Source organism: Urtica dioica, chromosome 11, assembly GCF_054948205.1.
Source record: "Urtica dioica subsp. dioica isolate 48M chromosome 11, U.dioica_male_clone48M_v1_H2, whole genome shotgun sequence".
Classification (NCBI taxonomy): Eukaryota; Viridiplantae; Streptophyta; class Magnoliopsida; order Rosales; family Urticaceae; genus Urtica; species Urtica dioica.
Genome location: NC_142766.1, coordinates 23,424,575 through 23,450,585, shown reverse-complemented (window position 1 = coordinate 23,450,585; position 26,011 = coordinate 23,424,575). Strand labels below are relative to the sequence as shown.

Below are 26,011 nucleotides of genomic sequence, written 5' to 3'. Positions count from 1 at the left end.
ATTAGGGTGTTTCCTCTAATTTTCGGAGTAGACTGGGTAATAAAACTTGATCCGACGGCTCATATTGCTCCAAAAAACGCGTTTCATTCTTTTGGTTTCGCGCACCTCGCGGCGCGCAGTAGAGGGGTCGCGGCGCGAGGTCGATCTTCTCGGGAGGTCACGTTTCGCGCTTGACGCTCGGGGATTTTCGACGCTAAAGTTCTTCAACCTCGCGTCGCGCGGTATGGGGGTCGCGGCGCGAGGTCAACACTTCCACACCCTCGCGGAACGCGCAAACTGCTCGGAGATGACCCGGGATGATTTCCAGACGTCGCGGTGCGCGCTATGAGGGTCGCGAAGCAAGGTTTTGATGTCTTCATGCCACATTCTTCATTTTTGACTCGTTTTTTTATCTCGAATGTCTCGATTTGTACAGATTTGCCCAGCGTATCATAGAAATCCCACTTTTGACCTGAAAACCTTCAAAACACACGAAAAACCTCAAAACTACTAAAGAACAAGCTCGGATTTAGTTGGGATGGTAGGAGTTTTCTACGTACGACACCCACCTATCATGCATGTATAGAAAATTACTATTTTAAGTGTAAGTGAGTTCTTAAAAATATTCACTCATCTCTTTTAGCTACAGATATTAGCAGTACAACCAAGACCAATGATTAAAATATCGATAATACTGATAATATATTGCTTACCGATGAATTTACTGACTAATATCTTATAACAAAATATAATTATAAATAGGATTATAAATATGTTGTATATATATTTTTAAAATATATAATATGTGCCAAGATGTCTAATAAATATACATAGATATATGTATTTTTTATGTATTTATATATTACGTATATAAAGTAAAAACGAAACAAAAGATCGTATTTATATGCACAAAAAAATTTGGTCACTTATATAAGCGGGTACAAATAAAAGATCTTATAAACAAGTGAAGATTTGAATCCAATCGTGATTATAGTAATAATTTTAAACATACCCATAATATATATGTATTAAGATCTTATAAACAAGTGAAGATTTGAATCCAATCGTGATTATAGTAATAATTTTAAACATACCCATAATATATATGTATTTTGTGTGTGATAAAAAAATTTGTACCGAATTTTCTCATTTTTTGATATATCGTCGGTATATCGAGGTATTTTAAACGTTGAGTAGGACCAATTTCATCTCGTCGGTTACGTTTTATCTTTAAAAAGTAATTTGTTTTTTTCAAAATACCAAATTGTCACGCAAAAAATAAATTGTATCTGTCGCCTTTCTCTATATCTAGCCCTAGCAAAAATCCAAAGAGGCTTGATGTACAGGTTTCTCATATGATCATGTGAGACCATTAATATTTATCATTTGGGGAGGGTCCCACTAGGTTTCTGGAATTTTGAATAAAAAATAATCCATCCAATAGCTATCATGATTTTGCGTCCATATATATTATGTTTATGTAGCTTTAGCATTATTATTGTGATTATAATATATATATATATATATAGATATTAGGATCTAGGAGCACTAGCTATATAGCAGCGATTGCAATGGATTGCCTATTTGCCTTAGTGGTTACCTAGTTTGGCTACAGCAAATTGTTTCCCAGTTTTACTTATGTCTCCCTTATATAACTCTTTAATTTGTCTATATTTCTACGCCTATTGCTCCAATAATTATTTCCAAAGAAGAAAATACTTATGTTTATTTATTCAATAATTAAAAAAATACACTTTGTTCTAGAAGATGATTATTGAGTTTCAAAATTTTGTACATGGAAGAATGAGAAAAAGAAAAAGGTCAATATTCAAGTTAAATCAGCTACATAGTTGTACATATATGTTTTAATTCAATGAGTAATATTGCACCTAAAGGTAAAAGAGTATTAAACCATATAACTGTTAGACCCACCTAGGTTTTATTGGATTAATTGTTTGTGTAAGACACATGAAAAGCAATGTGGCCAATTGAGGCTATCAACTGTTGAAGCAGTGGCCAAGAGAGAGAGAGAGAGAGAGAGAGAGAGAGAGAGAGAGAGAGAGAGAGAGAGAGAGAGAGAGAGAGAGAGAGAGAGAGAGAGAGAGAGAGAGAGAGAGAGAGAGAGATTGTGCATGTAACAGTAGTGAAGAAAGGGGAGACCATATATTGAGAAGAAAAAAAAAGAGAGAGACAATGGCTGTGTTTTGAAGCCGACCAGGGCTCGCCCACCAAAGCAAATGCTGGTTTTAGTTTAGGCAATTGATTAATTCATTATTTTTTTTCAAACTATTTGTTTCCCTAGGAATGAGAAGAAGAAGAAAAGAAAAATATTAGACAGAGAGTAAAGGAACAATAAAACCAGAGTGAGTTCACATGAAGGTGGATGAGAAAACTTCAAGGACTTATATGCTATGATGAGTTTTTATGTTGAATGATTTAGATAGAAAGTACAAATCTCTCTCTCTCTCTCTCACTATAATATATATATATATATATATATATATATATATATATATATATATTGGAAATGGAAATTTAATTAAATGAGATTGTGGTTATGGAGACAACCTACACTCTCTCCATCATAATTAATTACTTTTGTGTTTAGCTAGTCCAATATTTTAAAAAAATAAATAAATTTCCCTTCGTATTAATTCTTCAACGTACGTACTTGACTATTTTCTTCTTTATTGTAATTAGACTAGTATTATATACTAATTAAGGAGCTTTGTTTCACTAATTCCCAAAATAATAATCTCTCGTGTCCCTGCCAACCACATGGTTCCATATAAGATATTTTCTTCCTCTTCACTGTTTAGTCACTACCTTTTACTAAATAGGGTTTTCGCTATATACTTTATCATCAGCCTTGATTTTGTACACTACAATTCATCTTCTTCTCTCTTCTTCTTTTTTCACTTCTATATCCTCAAACTTCTTTCAACTCGGTGATTTTGTTCAATCTCCAATAGCCCTACATATAAATATATATAAATACCATCAACTTTTTGGTCACCTCTCTCTCTCTCTCATATAACCTAATAAACCCATATCTACCCCAACTCGATCATTTGGTCTTCTCTTCTCCAACTTTTTTTTGCTTTTCTTTTTCTTTCTCATCATCATCATCATCATGAACGATCATTCTTTCTCCAATTACTTCAACGGTTGGTTGAATCTCAACCACGTTCATCACTACAACTTTTCCTCATCAATATCCTCTTCTTCTTCTTCATCTTCACTAGCTTCCACTAATAACCCCCACTTTCCCAATAACAGCAATCACTTTCCATATTCAATCAGCAATAATAATCATAATTACTACACTAATAATACCTGCTTTAACAACACATCATCACCTCCTTCTCCTCCTCTCAGAGAAGCCCTTCCTCTGCTCAGCCTAAGCCCTACAAGACACGCCGTTGACCATGAAATGGAATTCTCTGTTGACCGCCATGGAAACAACAACAACAACAACAAGCAGAAAGAGAAAATCAGCCTCTTCTCAACCTCAATACTCTCAGGAGATCATCATCATGGTGATCACGAGGACCATGTTGATCATCATCATGGCCACAATAACGATGATGGCGATGATTATGATGATCAGACGGTCACCGTGGCTTTGCATTTAGGGCTTCCCAGCCCTAGGAATATTAATACAGCCGAGTTGATCTCTTGCAGTGATAACAATCAGATCTCCTCAGACAAAGAGGATCATAATAATATGTCTGTTTCTCCTTCTTCTTCTGGGTATCAACCAATTAGATCGCTCAACAAAGGCCAATATTGGATCCCAACCCCAGCCCAGATTTTGATCGGTCCAACTCAGTTCTCATGCCCTCTTTGCTTCAAGACCTTCAACAGATACAATAACATGCAGGTATATGTATATATATATATATATACACACATATAATAACATATATAGATACTCGTAGATGTGTAGACTATTATGTTTGATTAAAATACCTTATATTACTTTTCTTTTGATGTTTGTTCTTTGTATGTTTATATGTGTGTGTGAACGTACAGAAATATAAAGCACCACAGAAAGAAAAAGAGAGATTGAGATTCCAAAATAATATATTCCCTTTTCCTCTTAATTAAAATTTTGTTCCTCTCTTTTGTTTCACCATGACTTTTTTCAAAATTTCCTTTTGATTTTGCTGAAAAAGAGAGAACTTGTTCTTATTATTTTTGCTTCTTATATATATAAAAATTCATCTTCTTTAACTTTTCTTATACGCTGGTCTAATGAATTAAAAGTTGGATATATATATGGGTCCTTTGTGCTACTTTAATCACACTTGCTTTTTTTATTATCAGTTTTTTGTTTTTCATATATTTTTTTGGTTTGACACTTTGGCTTGGTGTTTTCATTAATTATTTTTTGCTCAGAATGCTAAGGTTTTGTTCCCTCTCACCCTATTTATCATTATCTTTTTTGCATGATTTGTGGGCTTTGGGATTTAAAAACAAGACTAAAAACCTGATACCTTCTGGACCAACTCAAGAGAATAAGATCAGAACCCCCTCTTTATGTGATTGAACTACACATAACTATTATGCTTCTCTTCTTCTTTTATTATTTTTTTAATTTTTTTTATATAAGCCTCCTAGAAGTTTGTGCTATTTACACATTTGCAGGTGTGTAAAACCGAAGATATATTTCAGTTTTGTTTTCTGATGATTTTCACCCAAGGAAAATTTTTAATTTTTTTTTAAATAAAAAAAAGGTTTCTTTTCTGAGCACTCAACCTGAAGAGCGACATACCCCTGATCTCATTTCCTGAAAACGCCAATTGTCCATGACAAGAATAAATGCTTACTTTACACATTTTATTCACAACTAATCAATATTATATCTTTTTTTTTTTGTTGTTGTTTACCTTCCAGGGTTATGTTTAGGCCACACCATGCAATAAGGAAAACTAGCTATGTGTTAACAAAAGCCTATGATACAAATAACAAGACGCCATGCATATAAACTACAACTAATAAACCACGCGAGATAAAACCCTCTATAGTGTCGGTGGGGATGCATATTCACAACTTTTGAGCCATCGATTATCTATATTATATCCTCTCTTTTATGTTCTACTGGTGTCTAACATCAGCATGTGTACGATTTATATGTTTCCCTTCAAAGCCAAACCTTAGCTGACCTTCACTAAGATCCTTTAATCAACTGCCCTTAACTATCAAACAAATTTCTCTTCATGTTATATGCATACTGTCAAAGAGTTTGGTGACCCAAATGAGTTTTTGTCGGGGACGAAAAGCCCGCGATGCGACAAATCTGACTTTCGCGGGGCTTGCTTAGTTGTGGATTGAGCGGTTAGGTTAATAGGGTTTTGTCACATTCCTTTTCTAGGAGAGGGTTTTGTCATTTTTCCTCTCGGCGTCTTATGTATACACAAATTGTATCTTATCTCTCGATGTAGTGAAATTCGTCCGATATCCGTCTGTTTTATTTTTCGATATAGTGAATTTCCTTTCAACTGCGCGTATATCTTACTTTCGTCTTAGTGAAATTCCTCTTTTATATATCTTGCGTACTTCGTTAAATATGTGTGTTCTTATTGATTCTTCGCGTTCTTCGTGTTCAGATGCATATGTGGGGACACGGATCGCAATACAGAAAGGGACCAGAGTCGCTTCGGGGGACTCAACCGACAGCGATGCTGAGGCTACCATGCTTTTGCTGCGCAGCGGGTTGTCGGAACAACATTGATCATCCTCGGTCAAGGCCTCTGAAAGACTTTCGGACGCTCCAAACGCACTACAAGCGAAAGCACGGCATAAAGCCGTTCATGTGCCGAAAGTGTGGGAAGGCCTTTGCGGTCAGAGGCGATTGGCGGACCCACGAGAAGAATTGTGGGAAGCTCTGGTATTGCTCTTGTGGCTCCGACTTCAAGCACAAGCGCTCTCTCAAGGACCACATCAAGGCCTTTGGTAACGCCCACACCGCTTATGGCGTTGACTGCTTTGACCACGACGACGACGAAGGAGCCTCCGATCTCGACCAGGACTCGAATGATCATCATCATCGTTAATCTATATTATATACTATCTCTACTACTATTAGTTCTACTATAACTAGCACTTTTTGTCATTTATATTATTCACAAACTATAGGACATTGTGAAGTCCTTTTTTTTCAATTTGAATTATCTTGCACTATGTTCTCTACAAGGACTTTACATGTTCTTTTTTCTTTCAATTAAAGCGGCGAAAAAAATGAATGATTTTTTGTTCCTTTTAATCTTGAGCTAGCAAGATCAATATATATGTCTATCAAGTGGTGATAATATCTCTTGTTAGTTTCTAATGAAAACATCCACATCAACATGGAATCCGGATTCTCTCTTTACATCTAATCAAAATAGACTATGTCATCAAATTTTTTTCTTGTACGAATTTTGTATAAAAATTTACGATCCGGATTTTAGATTCATGCATAGGAGAGATGAGACCTAGCGCGTAATGTATGGAAGTATAATGAATGCTTTGCTTCTCGTTTTAATGTCAATATTCTGCTGAACTAAGATAATGTGCGTATATAGTCCATGGATGGTAGGGCTTTGGGGCACCGAATAAATCAAATTAAATTATATGTATGAGGTATTGAAAATGATAGGTTTTGTCGAGACAGATAGATGTAATATATATGCGACATAACTGGCAAAGAATAATGGAGGTATATGATATATATATATATATATATATACATATATATATGTATACATATACGTGTATAGGTAGGAAGAGAATGAGAAGTTTTTATATATTTATGGCTGCATTATACTAAACGTAGATGTCTGTTCTCTTCATAGACCTATATATATTTCATTTGAGAGACTTATATTATATATATGGGCTAAATATATATGTTACATAACATGTTTGTATTATATTTTAAGCTTTTTAAACAGTATATTAAATAAGAAAGTTATATCCGATGACTGGTTTTTTTAAGGATTATGTGGAGGGATTAATGGACGAAAAAAAAGGAAGAATATATCATTATGGGTTTTGAGAATATGGCGGTCTTATAATTAGCAAACTATTTTATGGTATGGTGATTATGATTTATGATGAGCTTTTTGTATAGTGCACGTGATATGATGACCTTATCTCTTTTTTGTTTGTGACTTTGTTTCAACATTGATCAGACATATATGTACCTTGTTAAAGTTAGATAGATTATAAATTTATTAAATTAAAAATAAAAAAAGTTCAAAATAAATCAAATGATTGAGTCCTGAGACTGTGAGTGTGGGTGTGGCTAATTAATACATATAAACGGATTCACAATATTAGGTGTCCGCAATTATGGCATCTCTAAGTAAAAAGTAATATATGTGATATTTGTGCTAATTAAGAAATATACAAGCATATATTTATATTTAGTATGTTGGATTTTGTTGGCAGATCAGAGAGAGAGAGAGAGAGCAGTCAAAAGAGGTCTTCTCATATGTCATGTCAAACTACAATGCATATTCAGATTTCAGGGTATGAACTGTTTGGTGGGTTTAGATTGTTAGCCACTGAGCTTCGCAAATATTGGTCCCCCACTTGAGAGACTCTCATATCTCTCTCTCTTCTCTTCTCTTCTCTTCTCTTCGACGAGCCAAAGCCAAGGATCGATAATGAATTTCTCTCTCTCTCTCTCTCTCTCACCAGACTCAGTAGTGCTGTTTTTAAGACAGTTATGATCAGACTCAGACTCAGAGAGCGAGAGAGAGAGAGAGATTTGATTATCTGTAAATGTTTGTACGTATAGTATAGATCTAAGGGAACAGTGAGAAGAGCAGGCTAGGCCTTAATTATGCGATTCTTTTTTCTTTCTTTCTTTCTTTCTTTATTTTCTTGTTATATCTAGATCCAGTGTTGTCTTTGTGTCACAGCTAATCACATTTTGTCAGTCACTTCTTTACACACGACATGACCGATCCTTGTATTTTGTTACGTAACCCTTTTTCCTTTTCTTTTATTATATATACATTTATTTAATTATTCAATTTTCCCTAACTCTTAGAAAACCTGGGCTATATACTTTCCAATACCTAGCTAGCTCTCCATGATAGCAGTACTATAGCTAAATGTGTTGGTTTGATAAAAAATTCCATTTAATTTTTACTTTAATAGAAGTTAAGGCTATGTTTGGTAAGCAACTCAAAAACTGTTTTTTAGTTTTTGAGTTGAAAAAATTGAAAACAAAAATTGAAAACATGTTTGGTAAAGTGTTTTTGGAAAAAAATTTCAAAAAATTTTGAAGTTGTTTTGGAAAAAAGTAAAGAAAACTGAAAACAAATAAAAGGTGTTTTTGAAAAAAAATTTCTTCTCTTCTCTCCTCTTTCTCCTCATCTTCTCTTTTCATTCTTTCAAAAACAAAAATGAAAACTATACCAAACAATTTTTTCAGTTTTTTCACTTTCTCAAAAACAAAAATGAAAACTGTACCAAACAACTTTTTGAAAACAACTACAAAACAGTTTTTCAATACAACTACAAAAATTAGAAAACAGAAAACAAAAAACTTTTTGAGTTAACTACCAAACACAACCTAAGACACTGGATATGGCTCGCCCAGAAAATTATTTTTCCCAGTGAAGGTCGACTGATTTATTTTTCACTACATGTACTATTATCTGTATTTATGTATATAGATTGACGCGATAATTCAAGAACGAAAAAAATGGTTGTGTACCTTTATATTCCAACGCATTTATTCGTATTGCCTAACTATTTGTTTCTTCTTTTATTTTTTTAAATTCTTTCCTTTTGTTGACCTGACAGCCAAAACGAAGTACGCAAAAGCCGATATCAATTTGTTACCAAAACTTTCTTTATACCTATTATTATTCAATGTTTCGACTGAAATATTGCTTCATTTTAAATAGTTGTTTCCCATTTAATTTTTAGGAAAACACAAGATTATGAAATATATATTTATTTAGTAATTGGAAAATTGTTAAAATACTATTTGTTATTTATTCATCAAGTAGTTAACCAGCTATTTACTTCACCCTATATCAAATTCCTCACCTTTTATAGATTTTGAGTTTGACCATCTCATTTGAGTTTACAATAAAATCATAAATACTGACTTTTTCATCAAGGAGAGTAGACCCTAACGCAGACCTAAGAGAATGACATAATTTCTCATTAGGAGACTACTAAATAAAGCTGAGTGAGGAATCTAGTTAATGCACAGGGTTCTAACAGTGCCTTGATTATTTGTTGACATCATTTTATTTTCTTTCCTCCCATGGAAATCAGGAAGGAATTAAATCGACCGTTGAAAAATAAAAGGGGAAATAAAAGCCCGATAAAATATTATTTTTTTAGCAAAAGTAAATTGAACTATAAAAGCTAATGAGAAAAATAAAAACCAAATTGTTATAATATGGGTAAAAACTCTATATATCTATTTTGAAAAATGCGAGCATTCATTAAAAAATTATTGAAAAAACCTATGATTACATGAAACGACTATCAACAAAATATAAATAGATCTCAGATAGATCGTGTTGCCTTTATCAGAATGACCACTTAAAATACGAGCGCATAAGCTAAATAAACAGCTAAGAGAAAAAAAATGTGAGGAGACAATTCTCACGCGCAAAAACACGTGACGAAGGACCTATGGCTATGTAGTGTACTGATCATTGATCATATCACATAATTTTTTACACTAAATCAAAGTTTCTTATTTGAAAAACTAAATATCTAAATAGATCATTGGATTTGGAACGTAAGGTAGAACTTGTCTTGTTACCGCTTAAAATTAATAAACGAGTTTTTCTTTAATCGAGTTTTTAATTGTTGCACATACAAATTTCTCGAGATTATGGAATGATTCATGAATTGTGCTTATATATAAGGCTAAGCTAAGGTTTCATAATGATTATGAAAAGTTTCGTCTCGAATGAATGAATTTTCTCGAACAAAGATTTTGATGAATTAATTCTTGAGAATAAATCAGACTCAAGACGATAATAAGTTTTGAAACACCTTTGATATAAATTAAATGGAACAAAATATCTCTCCATTGATTTTTTTATGTCGTCAGTCCATTTATTTGGAGAAGAAATATTGTTTTCAAAGAAAAAGGACCAATTTGCAAATGAAATGAAAAATAGACTTGTTAGGAGGGTAAAAAAAAATGTGAGGGTTTATTAGCAAATTCTCTTTTCTTAAAGCCCTTGCTCGATCGTCTGACACGAAGAAAATAAGTGTCCGCATTCCGGCCAGAGATCGATAGCAAAGCCACCGGGCGTCGTCGAGGTAAACCTTCGGTCCCTCCATTATCTTCACTTTTCGAATTCCATGGATGGGATTTTAGGCTTTCCATGGATGGCAGAGAAAGAAAGTAAAGGAAATGAGTCCCTTTTCAAATAGAAACGAGAACTTCGCAGAGATCAAAAACAAAAACTAGGAACCGAAGGAGAGAGATTCGTTTCTCTCTCTTCGTTATGTTTTTCGCTCGCTCTCTCTCTCTCTCTCGTCGCCAATCTCTAATTTCGTAGGGCTAGGTATGTGAACCTGCTTTATTTACGATTTCGACAATTAGTTTGTGTTTCCTCTTCGCATCGACTGATTTAGGGTTTCGATCGAACTTCGTTGATTGATGAGTATGATGATCTACTTTTTCTGGACTATGAATCTGTTCGATGCGATTCTGATTATACACTCTGGTTTCGTTTAGGTTGGTTTTTTTTTTTTTTTTTTTTTTTTTGCTTGTGTTTGATTGTCCGTGCACAATGTTTCTTGCAGATTCATCATTTACTCAACTCGTTATGTTTAGACCGCTCACTGTAGTTCTCCCGACAGAGAAGATCATGAAAGAGGCGATCAGAATGGTCCTCTCATCCATTTACGATCCCGAGGACACATCAAAAGACGACATTTCTTCGGAAAAGGCTTCCCGAGAAAAAAAACCAGAGGACACACCGAAATCCGGCGGGGAAGAGGATCTCAATGCAAATCCAGAAACGAACGGAAAGGTCTCATTCGACAGAAAAATCCTACGCAACGACGCCCCGCGGGACCACCACGCGGCTCTGATGCGGATCAAAGAGGAGTGGGGTCTCTCTCCAAAAAGAGGCTGGTTTTTGGAATTCGACATCAGGAAGTGTTTTCACACCATCGACCGGCATCGACTCATCTCGATCTTCAAGGAAGAGATCAACGATCCCAAGTTTTTCTACTCCATTCAGAAAGTCCTCGGAACATCTGGTTTTGGCAGGCCGGTTCGTTCGTCACCGGGAACGCTGAATCGCGTAAAAGGAGGGTCTCACAATGGGAACAAAAGCGGAAAAGAATTCACGAGGGAGAGAGGCTCTGATTTGTGTGTGTCGAATAGTGTCCCACAGAGTGTACTCTTATCGGCCTTGTTTGGCAACATCTACTTACAGAAGCTCGATCAGGAGATAAGGAGGATCCGACAAAAGTACGAGATTCCGATCGTTCGGAGGATTGGACCGGGTCGGATAAGATTTCCCAGGGTCTAAAATGAATTCCAAGCAAGAAAGAGAGAATCTTTGTGTTTTTTTAAATCTCTTGAGAAATGGAAGTAGGTCTCATTTGAAGGTGCTATTAGTTACCTTTTTTTTTATTAGCCAGTAACTTTTTTCTCCAACATTTTGGGGTCTTTGAATACATATTTAGTTGAAATGGTGAGAACAACAATCTTGAAAATTGTACTAAAACTTGACTTTAGCTCAATTCAAATTGAAATTGGGACTAGGCAGCGAGAGTAAATTCTAGCTCCATTAAAAAGAAAAGCTCAACCAATTGAGGCGACCAAAGCGAGTTGGTATAGACTTGGGGTTAAAAGATTGTATTTTGAAAGCATTAGTCATACAAGACTTCGCTTCACAACTTTACGCGGTCGCATCAATATCTGTCTCAGTAATCTTCACGATAACATCTCAGGCACTTTGAAACCAACAGTACATACGTGTTTTGTACGATATATCATGAATCCGTGATCTCGTATAACTGGTCAACTCCATCAATATATAAAACAAAAAGAAACAATTTGCTTTCATCTCAAGACCCAAATTATTCATCAAAGTGTAGATACTTTTATTGAGCTAAATTCAAATTTCAATACATTTGTTAGTTTCCATATACTTGTCTATTTATGAAGAAAGTGCCAATGTTACATCCTGTACCATCTCATACATTTACGATTGGTCGAGATCGATCGTTAAAATCATTCAATGGGAAGGTGTACATCAGTAAAAAAAAAAAAAAAACTCGCTTATCACCAGGTCAGGCATGTACAACGCCAAGAAATTGACCAACCAATCTCTACAAGCTCATATTGGCTGGTAAGCTGATTTCAAGAAAATACAAGCTGCAAAAAAAAAAATACCCGGCACGGTTCAAACTCTTGAGCCTTGTAAGAGCCAAAGCACGAACATAAGAAAATGTTTCTTTTTTTTTCTATTTATATATACCTTGCGGACATGAAAGCCATTCCCAAGAAGACGGCCTTTATGGCTCGCTTCTGTCCGGCGTAGTCGAATGCCAACGGCAACATCTCGTGCAGAGTCAGAAAAGCCATCACTCCACCCACTGAAAAACAATATTAAATCATGATATTAATAAAATAAAAATAAAAACCTTGAGTTTGATAGAGATTGGAAAGTTTTTGCAAACCTGCTCCGAGAAGGCCTTCGAGGATTTCTGGATTCAAGCTCCTCGGGAACAGATAGGCTGTTTTTGAAGTGTATAAAACGTCAGAGTAATACCAAAAAAAAAAAAGGTTTAAACCTTTGTTTTGGTTATACGCCTTGAACGTGAAATTGGTGGTCAAAAAAGGGTTTAGGGTTTAATCTTTCGGAGAACAATACAAGCCAAGAGAAACTGACCGTACCTACAATTACAACGCCCAGAGGTTCAGCTAAACCGGAAAGTGTTGCCAGTTTGAACGCTTGCCACTTGCTGAGAATACATCAATATGTGGGTTAAATCTAAATATGGATTAACGATTTCCATTTACATTTTACCGAATGCGTGAAAACAACAAGCACTAAAGAAATTTTATGAATATAAATTACTCCAATTATGTTGCAAAAACAAAAGTAAAATATATATTGTCTAAAATTCTAACAATGCGTATGACGTTATTTCTCACCCCCATTCACTTTTGTCGATTCTAGTCTCTAACAAGACAAAGACTCTTTTATCCACAAAACTTATTATATAAATACCATAAAGTATCACCAAAAAACACGTGTCTTCGCTACACAATTTACCTCGGTGACTTTCTTAAGAGAACCCAATTCAGAAAATGCAGTATCACCTCAGTTTTTTTTTTTTTTTTTTTTTACTCATATGACATTCTTCACAGTTTCTTGTTAAAGTTTATTACCTTTGTGTAGCAAAGTAAACAGGAAGTGCAACAGCAACGCCCTAAAAGACACGGAGATGTTAGACAGTCCAATGCCACTTCTCGAGTTTCAAAAGCCATGTGATATTGTTGGTCTAAATCTAAGTTTGGACTTACTGTCCATTGACTGCCTGATATTTGTAACCCATTCTCTTTTCCATTTTTCTATAACTAATACACATACTTTCTTAAAGAGTTTAAAAAGTAGTACAATTCTTCTACCCTATCTTCTATCAGTACAAACACAGACAAGGCCATATAGTCTTAGTAATTTACCTCTGGGATATTGTGCAGAGCTATGGCCAGTGCTAAATTCAGACCAACTCGGAGACCCTACACCGATTTCCAAAACAAAAGGATAAGATCAATTTAAAACAATAAATAACAAGCACTTGCATTAAAGGTGTGATATTGCTGATAGTTTATGTCGATAAATACCTTCATGGATCCGAGGAACACTGCCATTCCTTCAGGAAAATTGTGCAAGCTTATGCCTACAATTCGAAATGAATTACAAATTATTCGCAAATGATCAGATATGTAACACGATTATACCAGAACTTGAGGTTTTGATGATATCTAAAAACTATATCTTCGTACCTATTGCCGTAACGATACCGCTGTATAAGACTTGACGCCGGTGCTTTTTCAAGACATCCTTGCCTTCATCGCCTCTATTCTGTTCTCGAGAGCAGTTTATATTGGTCAAAACCCTTTAAAATCGAACATTCACAGAGCTAAGACAAGCCTAAACACAAGTGGTACTGAACACGAAAACATCCTGACCTTTTTACTTTTCCCGTCTGCTACGGGTGCTAGAGTTGGCTCTGGAATGAAATTGGCCACCGCGGCAAAGAAAATGACACCGGCGAAAAACTGTCCCAAAAAAGTACAATTCAACTAATTAGAAAAATCCCATGATATCTGTATCGTGGGAACTGAAAGTTAGAGATGAGCCTTCTTACCCATAGGTTGCCTTTTAAGAATCCAATGGAGTTTATTGCGTTGTGAGCCAAATCGAAGAACGATATGCTCAACATGAGACCAGCGGCGAAACCCTGCATAGCGAACAATCAGAAATTTATGAGTTAAACATTAAATTGCTTTGATATTAATATTCCCATACTTAATCGAGGGGAAAACAAAAATAATGGTCTCTTTAGACGATGAGATTAACTCGCCTGTAAAAGTCCGAGCATCTGCAAATTCGGTGTCGGGTTGAGAATTACTAAAATCGCACCTGTTCCCAAAAAAAAAAAATGGTTTCTGTCACAATTAGGTATCACATTTTGTGTACATTTAGACTGTATATCTAGGTTGAACTGTAAATATTTCAATGCTTTGCCAAATCAAGAACCTAAAAGACCCCAAAGGGAAAAGGAAAATAAAACCCTGAATAAACGAACAGAAATTTTGAGATATGAAGATGATATATATTAGATATACAAACATACGTAATAGTCTGTATCCACATAAAATAATTTTGGGCAGGGAAACAAGATAATGAAGTCGAGTTGACTCACCAAGAGAAGTGCTGAGTCCACCGACGAGTGAGAGCGCAAGAGCGATTAAAACCTGAGAATCCATGGCTGCCTTGGCCTTTCTTCCGAGTAATCGGAAACTTCAAAAACCTTATAGAGCCAATCAAACGAATATCAGAAGGTCTCAGCTGTGATATTTGTACGTAGATGGGTTCCGAAAGGAATTTGTGGGGCCGAAGAAAGAGATGGTTTGAAGAAGAGGGTTTATGAAAGATTTAAAACCCTTTTACTCATTTTTCATGCCATTCTCTTTGCATATACCTAACTTTCTCAATATCTAATTGGGGATTTCGTCTCTCTGTTTCTTTTCTATTTTCTTTTAGGTAACTCTTACGTACATTACTGTTACATTAGGGGTTCTATTTTAGAAAGGGCAATTTACAAAATATTCTCCAAACAATTGGAGGCTTTTTTTTCTTTCTCAATATTCGGCTAATTTTTTTTTTCTCAATATTCCTCTACGGTGGCTTTGTCGGAAAGCAGTCGAGGAAATTGGCCAAGTATCATGCAACTTCTAAAGTTTTGAATTTTTTGGCAAAAGAAACAAATATCAGCTAAATTATTCAAAAATCAAATGTCAGTTATGTTTAAAAAAATCAGATGCCCACGTAATATAATTTGAAAATTTTATAAGAGTTAAATAAAGTTTACTTTACGGTCACTCGGACTATGTGTACAAAAATAAAAATAAAAATAAAAAAAACAAAGCTCATGGAATGGAGATATAAAATAGCGTATTTATATGATGTCCATGGACCACAAAATGTACAATTACCTACTCTATTATGTCCTTGGTCTATCTTCATCCTCCCAACCAAACATAATAAATATTAGTTTAAAGTTGTGTTACTTATTAGTTTATTGATAAATTACGCTAAGGAACAAACGTTTTGCTTGAACCATGCATAATGATATCATATACATTACATGGTAACATTTTCGTCCTTTGGAGATTTTTATAAATCCAAAAACAAATTGAGCGTATGAAAGGACATTTCTGTAATTTCGTCAACTGCGTTCCGACAAAGTCGCCGTAGAGGAGCAGTTGAAAAAAAAGGTATGGATACGTTGACTTTAGGACTATTATTTGTCGTCGTTTTGTGTGATTATTGTCGTTTACTCGAGATGGCCTATTTTAGTGTCGTTCGCCAGCGTTCAACAATGGCGGTGATTGTGTAGCATGCAAACCCGTTATAAAGACTCGGGAGAGGGGACAAAAAGGGAAACTAAGTAAAGTGGGGTTAGAAGCAATCCAATAGGAAACGCACACGTCACGTCCTAATCAATGAAAGAGCTTTCGTTGGCAGAGAAAGAAAGTAAAGGAAATGAGTCCCTTTTTAAATAGAAACGAGAACTTCGCAGAGATCAAAAAACAAAAAACAGGAACCGAAGGAGAGAGATTCGTTTCTCTCTCTTCGTTATTTTTTTCGCTCTCTCTCTCTCGTCGCCAATCTCTAATTTCGTAGGGCTAGGTATGTGAACCTGCTTTATTTACGATTTCAAAATTTAGTTTGTGTTTCCTGTTCGCATCGACTGATTTAGGGTTTCGATCGATCTTCGTTCATTGATGAGTCTGATGATCTACTTTTTCTGGTCTATGAATCTGTTCGATGCGATTCTGATTATAGAGTCTGGTTTCGTTTAGGTTTTGGTTGTGGATAATAGGAAAGGTTTGGCTTTGGTTATTGGGGTCTGTGAAGCTGTGATGCATATTTTCTGAGCATGCAAATATTTTAGGTTTTTTTTTTCCGCGTATGTTTCCATGTTTGATTAGGTCTCGCCTTTCAAAATTTGATGTGTTAATTTTTTTTATTGGTTTTTTTCGAAACATGTAAGTTATCTCCGCCGTGAGAATGAATTCATGAGAAGGCTTTTGTGTTTATGAAATTATGTTGAAATGAAATATGACCAGATTGTGTTGCATGTTTGTATTTTTCATTTGAAAATTTGAGCATAATACATGTGAATGCTTTCATGTTTAATTGAATCCTCGGACGCTTAATTGAAACTGGGTATCATGGTTTTTCAGAAGCAGATTCATCTTCTATAGATTCAAGTCGCGGAGGTGAATAAAGAAAAGATGGACCATGACAAGACGGGATGTCAAGCTGCGCCGGAAGGCCCGATTCTGTGCGTCAACAACTGCGGATTCTTCGGAAGCGCTGCGACGATGAACATGTGTTCGAAATGTCACAAAGACATAACGATGAAGCAAGAGCAAGCCAAGCTCGCCGCTTCTTCCATCGGAAACTTCGTCAACGGGTCTTCCAGCAGCGGCAGAAATCTGAATCCCAACTCCGGGGCGGCGGCGGCGGTGTTGGTGGGCCTTCAGACGGGCACGGTGGAGCCCAAGCCCGCCGTGGCCGCTCCGGTGGTGCTATCGGGCTTGGAGGGCGAGCCCAAATCGGGCCCGAAGCGGTGCTTCTCGTGCAACAAGAGAGTCGGATTGACAGGTTTCAGTTGCCGGTGCGGGTCTCTCTTCTGTGGGCAGCATCGGTACTCGGACAAGCACGAGTGCCCGTACGATTACCGCACCGAGGGCCGGGACGCCATAGCCAAGGCCAACCCGGTGGTCAAGGCCGAGAAGCTCGACAAGATCTGAGGGAAGAAGAGTGGTGTATTATTTGTGTGTGAGAGAGAGAGTAAGAAAAAGAGAGGTGTTTTAGCATTTTCCTGAGGGTTTGGTGCTTGTTTTACGATGATGATGTGTGAGATGGCTTTGCTCTTCCGCGATCGAATCTGGTTGGAAAGCATCTCCGAACACTCTATAAAATTTGTTGTTGTCTGGTTTACGTTGTAGTCTCTGCTGCTTTACCTGGAACGTTGTCATGGTTACTTTGTAATATATATCGTTCTATTTCATCTCCAATTGCTGCTTTGTCTCTGAGTTCCAAATGACTATATTATATATAGTTAAACGACCTGAAAAAGGTGTTCAAATTGCTTAGTTCTTCTTCCATGAGTTGTACCAATTCATCGCCATTGCCATCGCCAAGGTAGTGCATAAACGACAACTTTACCACAATAGATCAACCATCGTCAAGGCATATCGAAACAAATACCAATTTCCATTTATAAACGAAGCATATTAACCATGAAAAGTTAAGCAATTCAGCTAGCCGTACATCTTTTCTCCAAGTACAACAACAGCACTTTCATTATAAAGAAAAAAAGTAACTCAACATTGAGAAAACTTTATAACTAACTTCAAAATCGTTACATGATGTAAAATCTCAAGGTTTACACCTCCAGAGTTCTCTTATTATTCCTCAAATATGGGAGAGAGAACACAGACATAATCCTAAAATCTACAAACAACAAAGGCTAATAAACAAATCAGTAAAGAGGCTAAAAGAAAAGTGCTGTGGAGGTCAGAGAGAAATTTTTCTCCCGGTGGATTCGGCCTCGAGATACTTGCAGATTCTCTCCATGACCTCTCTGCCCTTGGCGCTATTCTGCAGAAACCTCTCGGCGCAGCGCTGCTCGACCTTCTCGGCCATGGACGCCAGAGCCGACAAGGGCTTGATCCGAATGCTCGTCTCTTGACGGCAAACCGTCCACGACTCGGGATTCTCTGGGTGCGGGTCGTACCGGATCTTCTCTTCCACTTCAATGAACTTTTGGAGGCTGATATTGCGCGTCGTCAATTGCATAGACCTCGACGGCCCGTCCACCACGGTGGACTCGACGCAGTGGCAGATGTCCTGGCCGATGATCTTGCGCACGAACCACGGCCCCGGGGCGTGGATCGTGAGGGCCCGAGTGGTGTAGAGCTTCCCCGAGCCGGGCTCGAGCCGGTGACTCAGCGTGTCCACGTCGAGGATGTGAGAGAGGGTTCGCTTGTTCTCGGGATCGGAGAACTTGCGCCACGAAGCTGAGCTCACTCGCTCCCACGGGTGTTTGTATGTGTACTCTTGTCCGTACGCTCTGACCATCTCTTTTCTGTGGAAAAAAGCCAACCATCGAAAACAATCTGATCAAGAATAGGCTAAACGGATATGGTAATATCAGTTTTGTTAGCAAGCCAAAGTCGACTTATTTATCGATTCGGAGGTTATCTAGCCATTAAGAAGGTAAAAAAAAATTGTTAAATTGAGCGGACAATTGTGAATTCGATTAAAGAATGCAACAATCTCAATGAAATTCAGAGAACACTGATGATATTTTCCGTTTCAACATGGCACTGTATACTTCAATCTGTTCATGAACCATCACATTCCTGTAAGGACTCGAATCACATTTTGTTTTTCCAGTTGTATTGACTTATGGTAGCATAACAGCAACATCAGAGAAATTGTAACCTAAGAAGATGTTCCCAAATTACTCCGATTAATCAAGACTTGACATTTCTCTCCATTTGAAGCAGATTTGTATCGCTGCCAAAATCACACACTAAATCACAATCTAACTATCGGTACTATAGCGAACCCAGAGAGCCCCAAATTACCTAGGGCATAATATATCCAAACCAAGCTGGATCGATTTCATCACCAAAAGAGCTACAGCTATGTAACAATAGTAATCCGCAGGAAAGCTCGACAAAGAAAATCGATATTGGAATTTGGTTCTATATATCTCGATTAGCGGTCGAAAGCAAATAACAAATAGAGAACGTACCTTAATACGCGAGAGAATAATGGAGAGAGAGTTTCAGACAATTCAGAGAGAGAGAGAGAGAGAGACTTCTCAGAGGAGACTCTGATTTGAAGCGCTGAAAGGAAAAGAGGAAATTGCAACGACACCGACTCGGTTTTATACAGATCGTTTACCTTGTCTTGCTGCTCTTTCCCTCTTCCCTACTTAGATTAACGGTTCTGATGATCTTAAGTCAGAGAAAAAAAAAATACTAATTAATAAGTACATAATATATTAGATGAGATTCTGGGATTTCATTCACTCCACGACTTTCCTTCATGATCCTCACAAACAATTTAATTAAAATAATATGTTTTCGTCTCTGCTTGCTAATAATGTAGAATAAATTGATTCTCGAGGGAAATTCTCAGTTTCTTTCCGTTAAAAATAAAAAATAAAAAATAAAAAAATAAAATAAAAAAATACAATTGTGTGCGGAAAAAGAAAGAAAATAAAAGAAAAGGGCAAAGATATAAATGGACCGTACCGATATTGATTTAATGTGAAAGCCCATTGGCTAGCCCACGTAGCCGCCCTTAGATGTAGAGACCTAAATAGACGTAAGGGCCCATATTAGTTAGGGAAAACTCCATAAATACTTCAGTGAAATATTAACATTACATAAGTACCTCATTTGTGATTATTTTCAAATAATTATGCCGATAACTTATTTTATATTTTTAATTTTTTAGAAATTTTTTTATCTAGTAACTTATCCATTATAATGTTAAAACTGATCCCTCCATATAGCTCCATTACACTTAGCTGCCCCTAAATTTAATTCCTACTAAGCTCTTGCGCACATATAATTTTGTTCCTTAATATTCTTACCTAATGTCTTACTAGTCATAGTTTAGTTGTTTTTTTTTTCGAAGAATAATATCTTACTAATTTGTTATAAGAAAATTTTGACCGGTGAGCACAATACCTAATATACTCTAATCAACGTAACAAAAATAAAACAATATGACTAGAAGTCAAAAGTATATATGTATATAATTATAGTCATTGAAAAAACTTAAAACATATCAAAAGTAAAAGGTTGTGTAATGGTGTGTAATGATATTATACTTGAATTCTTTCATCTCATCAACCTCCACAATAATAACACTAATAATTCTCATCCCGATAAATAAAAGTTAAAAAAACACTAATAAATAAAGAAAAAAGGCAAAAAGAAGGAGAGAAGAAATCTACTGATTTTTTTTTCTCTTTGAATACTAGTGTAGCGTAGTGTGGTGGCAGTAGCGAAAGTTACAAATCACCAAATTGCTCATCATGAAAACGCATAAACAACCGTATCATATATATACAACATATAAATATATATATATATATATATACAATATATATGGACAATATATATAAGGACTCAACCACCATATAATACAAGCACTAGTGTTCTCTTTTTAATCTTAACGGTATATTCTAACCAAGGTAAGAATCACAACTGTAAATTACGGAGGCCCCAAAAAACTTAAGCTCCCATTAAATATTGATTTGCAATGTTTTTACTATTGTTTAATTTATTTTAGTTTACTTAAGAAATTTTTACATCCGTCCTCCTTAAGATTTTTTTTCCAAATTAGAGACCTTAAACTCCCTCCTTATATTAATTTTGAATTAAATTTTTGCGTAATAATTTTAATTTTCAAAATGTAGGGAGTATATATATAATATATGTATATATATAATATATGTATATATATAGATCAAAGCAAACTTCATAGAAAATTAGAACTACATACTGCGTCATGTACTTGAGCTCTCCGTAACAATTAGGTACATCCCTTTTTTAGCACATAGATAAAGTAATGTGAATGAATGCAATTTGCCCCATTCTAATCATATTATATGGAAGGAGCCTCTAAAATCTAAATAATATCCATATACTATATAAGTTATATGTTTGATAATAATGGGTTATCTTTTGACCGATGAATTCGTTTCCACTTTCCACTAAAAAATCAGCTAACGAGTCACAATATGAATTATTAAATAGAAAATTGCTAGGAATTGTGTGTAGACATACAAAAGGCTATATAGTTTTAGTATTAATTCCACTCATGTACTATACACACGCCTTTTGTTTACTTAATCAATGAGCAAGCCAAACAAATATAGAGAAATGGTTCACAAACTCGTCCCCACACAACCCTAAATCTCCAATAATAATCCAAGGCTTGTAAATGCTCAATATAAAGAAAAGCAGTATATATATGTATATATATACACATATCTTTCCCTGAAAGATCTGCATAATTTTTCAAACAAGGATTACATTACTTAGATGGTGATTAATCATGGCCGACCAGAGTCATCATGAAGTTCACAGAAAGCTTTTATCTTTAGAGTTTCTTATGTTCCAAACTTTGACATGGGTGTTGGAATAGTATTTACATAAAATATTGTGAATTATACGCATTACTTAGCTAATTTGAAGAGATTATATTAAGTGGAAGCTTACATTTTCCCCAACCAAAATGATGGCCGACAGGAACACAATTGTATGAACCTTCAAAAGTAAATCAAAGCAAAGGTCTTTTTATAAACATTAATAGAAACAAAAATTATTTTAAAAAAAATAAAATTATTGGTGGGGTTTATTGTTCCCAACATAGGCTCAAAAAAATTCCAAAAAGAAAATTTAGTTTGCACGGATCTTGGTCATGTGTAACAATAACATAAAAGGTTGTGAGTGGTATAGGGATTTTTAGGTAATTACTTAAAAAAAATATATCATGCCTTTCTTTTATTGTATTGTTGTTGTGCTATCATCTAATATAGAGTGACCCAATTTCTCGATCTATATCACTCACTCACTATATAGTATATACTTGATCTGTGACACGCTCACTTTTTTGCTAAATTAAATAGAGAGTAGCCACATGAGCTTATAAAATGGTACCATGTATTGCCTTACCATGACATGATAGCCCACACAAATTCTATCTCTACCATCTGGCTTTCTAGCTTTTAAAGATATTTTATTCTTGTGTATATCACACATTATCTTCTTTTTCTATTTATACTTCATGCGGCTTATAAAGTTATGAACACCCTGATATGCGTTAAGCAAAAAAAAAAAAAAAAAAAAAAAAAGAACACCCTGATATGCAGGTAATTGTTTTACTTAATTTTTATTCTAAAAAATAAAAGCTGAATCAAAGAATGTTATTTCAATTATTCCAGTCACGTGACTCTCTTGCACAGACTATCGGGTTTATGATTATCCTTGAAGAGCTGTCAGGCACTAATTCAACTAACCATTTGATCATCAGAGCTAATCATAACTCACGGTTGTAAGAGAAATAAATGTTATATATATATATATATATATATATATATATATATATCTAATCGAATTTAGTTTTATTATTCTTGTTCTTGGTAACTGTTAAGTTAATTAGAACTTGATTTGAGTCAACCAGCTTCAAATGATTTTTTTGGACTGTGTAAATGCACGCTCTGAAATTAGTTGAAACGCTTTAGTCAACTGTACATCGATCTCTTAATTTTCCCCCGGATTTAAAAAAATATAAAATGATATGCTTATTATATTTAATATGTGTTTTAAATAGTATATATATAAACTTGAGCAACAGAAACCGAATAACACTAAACTGGCATGTGGTATGAAAATGGGAAAAAATTCCATTTGAAGTTTTCTTCCATTGACTTTACATGGAAGAAATTATTCCTTCCGATGGACCAGCGGAAATCAATGAAATGGTACCGAAATTATGGTTGGAATTGGATAGTTTTTGTCATTTTTTTATATCCGATTCCAAATTTTTGAAACTTAATATAATTTTAGTAAAAATTAAAATTTTCTCCACTTTTTCGTCTTCTTCATATAGTTTGTAATATATAATCTTCATATATAAATTTAGTATATAGTTTATATTACTTTATAAGTTTAAAAAAAATATTCTCTTTCTTTCACTTTTACATTATAATCCTTATTTAAATTTTTAATCCTTTAATAAAATATTTTTATTTTTTTAATGTATGGAAGTGGAAATTTCCCTTCCATGTGGATTGGAACTCCGGTCAACACTGGAAAAAATAATCAATTCCACTCAAACACGAAATTTTGTGCCATATGGAAGTGGATTTCCATTTCCTTACACATGCTCATGTTTAAATAACACTAGATGTTTGTTTCTTTCTGGCACTATTCACGGCACCAAAATTAAGTTTTGAACTGTTCACGAAATAAAAAATTAAGAAGTTTATTTTTTCAGGTATTATTCATCGATTTATTTATTTATTTTTTGACAAGTAGACTATATTTTAAGTTTCAATTTTTTATTGTGTATATTACGGAATTAAACAAAACGAAATATTTCGTTTTGATTTAGCTACATTCCTAGCACTATTCCAAATGGAAAAATCCAGTCTATTAAGGATAAAAATTTCGATTCAATTGGAACAAAATATCCATTCCAATCAAATGCCCAAATTTAATCGTGTATGAGTGCTTGATATATACATATCTCGTTGTAAGGAAATAACACTTGATTTGAATCGACAAGCCATTAATATACTATAGTAACTAGTAGTTCTTGATCTAGAGGACACCTTCAAAATAAAAATTGCAAGTTCAAATTGGTGTGCCGCAGATTTCCCCTAAATAGTATTTATTGTGTAAATTGTGGAATTAACCAAAACAGAATATTCCGTTTCGATTTAGCTATACTTCTGGCGCTATTCAGAATGGAAAGTTTAGTCTATCAAGGATAGAAAATTCGATTCAATTGGAAGAAAATATCCATTCCAACCAAACGCCGAAATTTAATCATGTATGAGTGCTGGATTCTACATCTCTCATTTTAAGGAGATAATACTTTATTTGAATATATATATATATATATATATATATATATATATATATATATATACAAGCCGTTAATATATTATAATGGGCGTGTTTGGTACAGCTTTTGTAAGCCTGTTTTTGCAGTTAGCAAAAACAAAACTGCAATCCTGTTGTTTGGTAAAACAGTTTTTAGAAAAAACTTTAAAAACGATTTTAAAAATTGTACATGAGTCACAAAAGCTAAGAATCTTAGCTTTTAGAAAAAGCGTTTTTTGTATTTGATATAAAATTACTTTAATATCCTCACGTGATTATCCATAACATTGTTAAAGATCTACGTGTAAAAAGGCAGGCACTAACAAGACACACTTCACTTGACGACAAAAAAGAGGCCCAAGAAAAAGATCAAAATATTCCTAAAAAGCCTTCTCAGTAATTTCAAGTATAGAGAAAGAGAGATCATAGAAGGAATTGATCCGTACTTCAAAAACTATTCCCAATGTTTAGTTTGCATAAAAGACAACCAATTATATATACACATTGATAAGTCTTCTTGTCATTTATTTTTAAAATCAGTAATAAAAGAGAACAAAATATCATACACAGTTATTCTATTGATTCGTTTTTGCCATTGTTAAGTAGGCTTTAGATTTTTTTTGTAGTATAGTTTTAGTTTATAGTTTATTAAAAAGAGTATTAATAATTATTATTCAATTTTTAAAAACATGTCTATTTTATTCTTTTTACTATAATATATTTATTTTACTAAACGCAAAATCAGTTTTTGTTACCAGCAACAACTGTTTTATAAACAGCTTACCAAACACTTGTCAGTTAAAAAAAAACACTAAAAGCGTTTTTTTTAAAACAAATCTATGTCAAACGATGTCAATATCTAGTAGTTATTGATCTAGAGGTCACCTTCAAAAGGAAATCGTATGTTCAAATTGTTGTGTCGCAAATGTCCCCTAAAGAGTATTTATTGTGTATATTACAAAATTAACCAAAACGAAATCTTTTGTTTCGATTTAGCTATACTTCTAGCACTATTCAGAAAGGAAAGAACAGTCTATTAATGTGTTGTATATATGGTTTAAGTTATTTAAGTGTTATATATTTTTAAAGAATAAGTAAATACTTTTAAAATGAACTTATAAAACGCTACGGAATCAGCAATTTGAAGACTCTATTTTGACAAATAAACTTAGCTTGGTGGTAATCAAAATATAGATTACTTGAGTAAATAATAAAAAAAAAAAAGCCTGCTAAATATGTATATATTTTTAAAATACAAAGCTATATAAATGTTGACATCCATACATATCTCCAGAAAGTAGTAAAGTTTCAAAGACCAAGTTTCACTTTTTTTTTTTTAATCGAATATAAAGCTTATGTTTCCACAATAAGATAGACAATAAGCTGAGATTACACATACCAACAATTAATTACTCGATATACGTCTCAACTCTCAGTATAAAGACGGGTGTGAGATGAATCATATTATATAACACTTTCGACAATAAATTAATCGCACAATTATACAATTTGTATTTCTATAGGGATAATTAGAAAGCTAAGGTAGATCATTGATAATGGCATATGGGGTTATAATAGGAAGAAGAA

The 26,011-nt window shown here is 34.5% G+C and overlaps 5 protein-coding genes across 5 annotated transcripts; 3 read left to right on the top strand and 2 right to left on the bottom strand.

Annotated features, from left to right (window-relative positions):
- The first annotated feature begins 2,844 nt into the window (after positions 1-2,844).
- On the top strand, positions 2,845-6,245 carry LOC149382660 (zinc finger protein WIP5-like). Its single transcript, XM_089601775.1, has 2 exons — positions 2,845-3,862; positions 5,592-6,245. Exons 1-2 carry the CDS (start codon positions 3,113-3,115, stop codon positions 6,036-6,038), a joined length of 1,197 nt encoding a protein of 398 aa, XP_089457901.1. The 5' UTR covers positions 2,845-3,112; the 3' UTR covers positions 6,039-6,245.
- Positions 6,246-10,428: 4,183 nt separating this feature from the next.
- Positions 10,429-11,819, top strand: LOC149382659 (uncharacterized). The gene is made up of 2 exons (XM_089629993.1): positions 10,429-10,523; positions 10,765-11,819. The coding sequence occupies exon 2, from the start codon at positions 10,788-10,790 to the stop codon at positions 11,499-11,501; it is 714 nt and encodes a 237-aa protein (XP_089486119.1). The 5' UTR covers positions 10,429-10,523; positions 10,765-10,787; the 3' UTR covers positions 11,502-11,819.
- Positions 11,820-12,054: 235 nt separating this feature from the next.
- Positions 12,055-15,298, bottom strand: LOC149382658 (ZIP metal ion transporter family). Its single transcript, XM_089601966.1, has 12 exons — positions 14,914-15,298; positions 14,572-14,630; positions 14,356-14,448; positions 14,177-14,266; positions 13,991-14,069; positions 13,829-13,884; positions 13,667-13,723; positions 13,373-13,413; positions 12,875-12,942; positions 12,658-12,714; positions 12,456-12,573; positions 12,055-12,352 (listed from the first exon to the last, which is right to left on the bottom strand). The coding sequence occupies exons 1-12, from the start codon at positions 14,975-14,977 to the stop codon at positions 12,307-12,309; spliced, it is 828 nt and encodes a 275-aa protein (XP_089458092.1). The 5' UTR covers positions 14,978-15,298; the 3' UTR covers positions 12,055-12,306.
- A 928-nt stretch (positions 15,299-16,226) lies between these two features.
- LOC149382657 (A20/AN1-like zinc finger family protein) lies at positions 16,227-17,800 on the top strand. The gene is made up of 2 exons (XM_089630195.1): positions 16,227-16,403; positions 16,961-17,800. Exon 2 carries the CDS (start codon positions 17,012-17,014, stop codon positions 17,531-17,533), a length of 522 nt encoding a protein of 173 aa, XP_089486321.1. The 5' UTR covers positions 16,227-16,403; positions 16,961-17,011; the 3' UTR covers positions 17,534-17,800.
- Positions 17,801-18,105: 305 nt separating this feature from the next.
- LOC149382656 (MSF1-like family protein) lies at positions 18,106-19,938 on the bottom strand. Its single transcript, XM_089630194.1, has 2 exons — positions 19,549-19,938; positions 18,106-18,873 (listed from the first exon to the last, which is right to left on the bottom strand). Exon 2 carries the CDS (start codon positions 18,864-18,866, stop codon positions 18,303-18,305), a length of 564 nt encoding a protein of 187 aa, XP_089486320.1. The 5' UTR covers positions 18,867-18,873; positions 19,549-19,938; the 3' UTR covers positions 18,106-18,302.
- Positions 19,939-26,011: the final 6,073 nt, after the last annotated feature.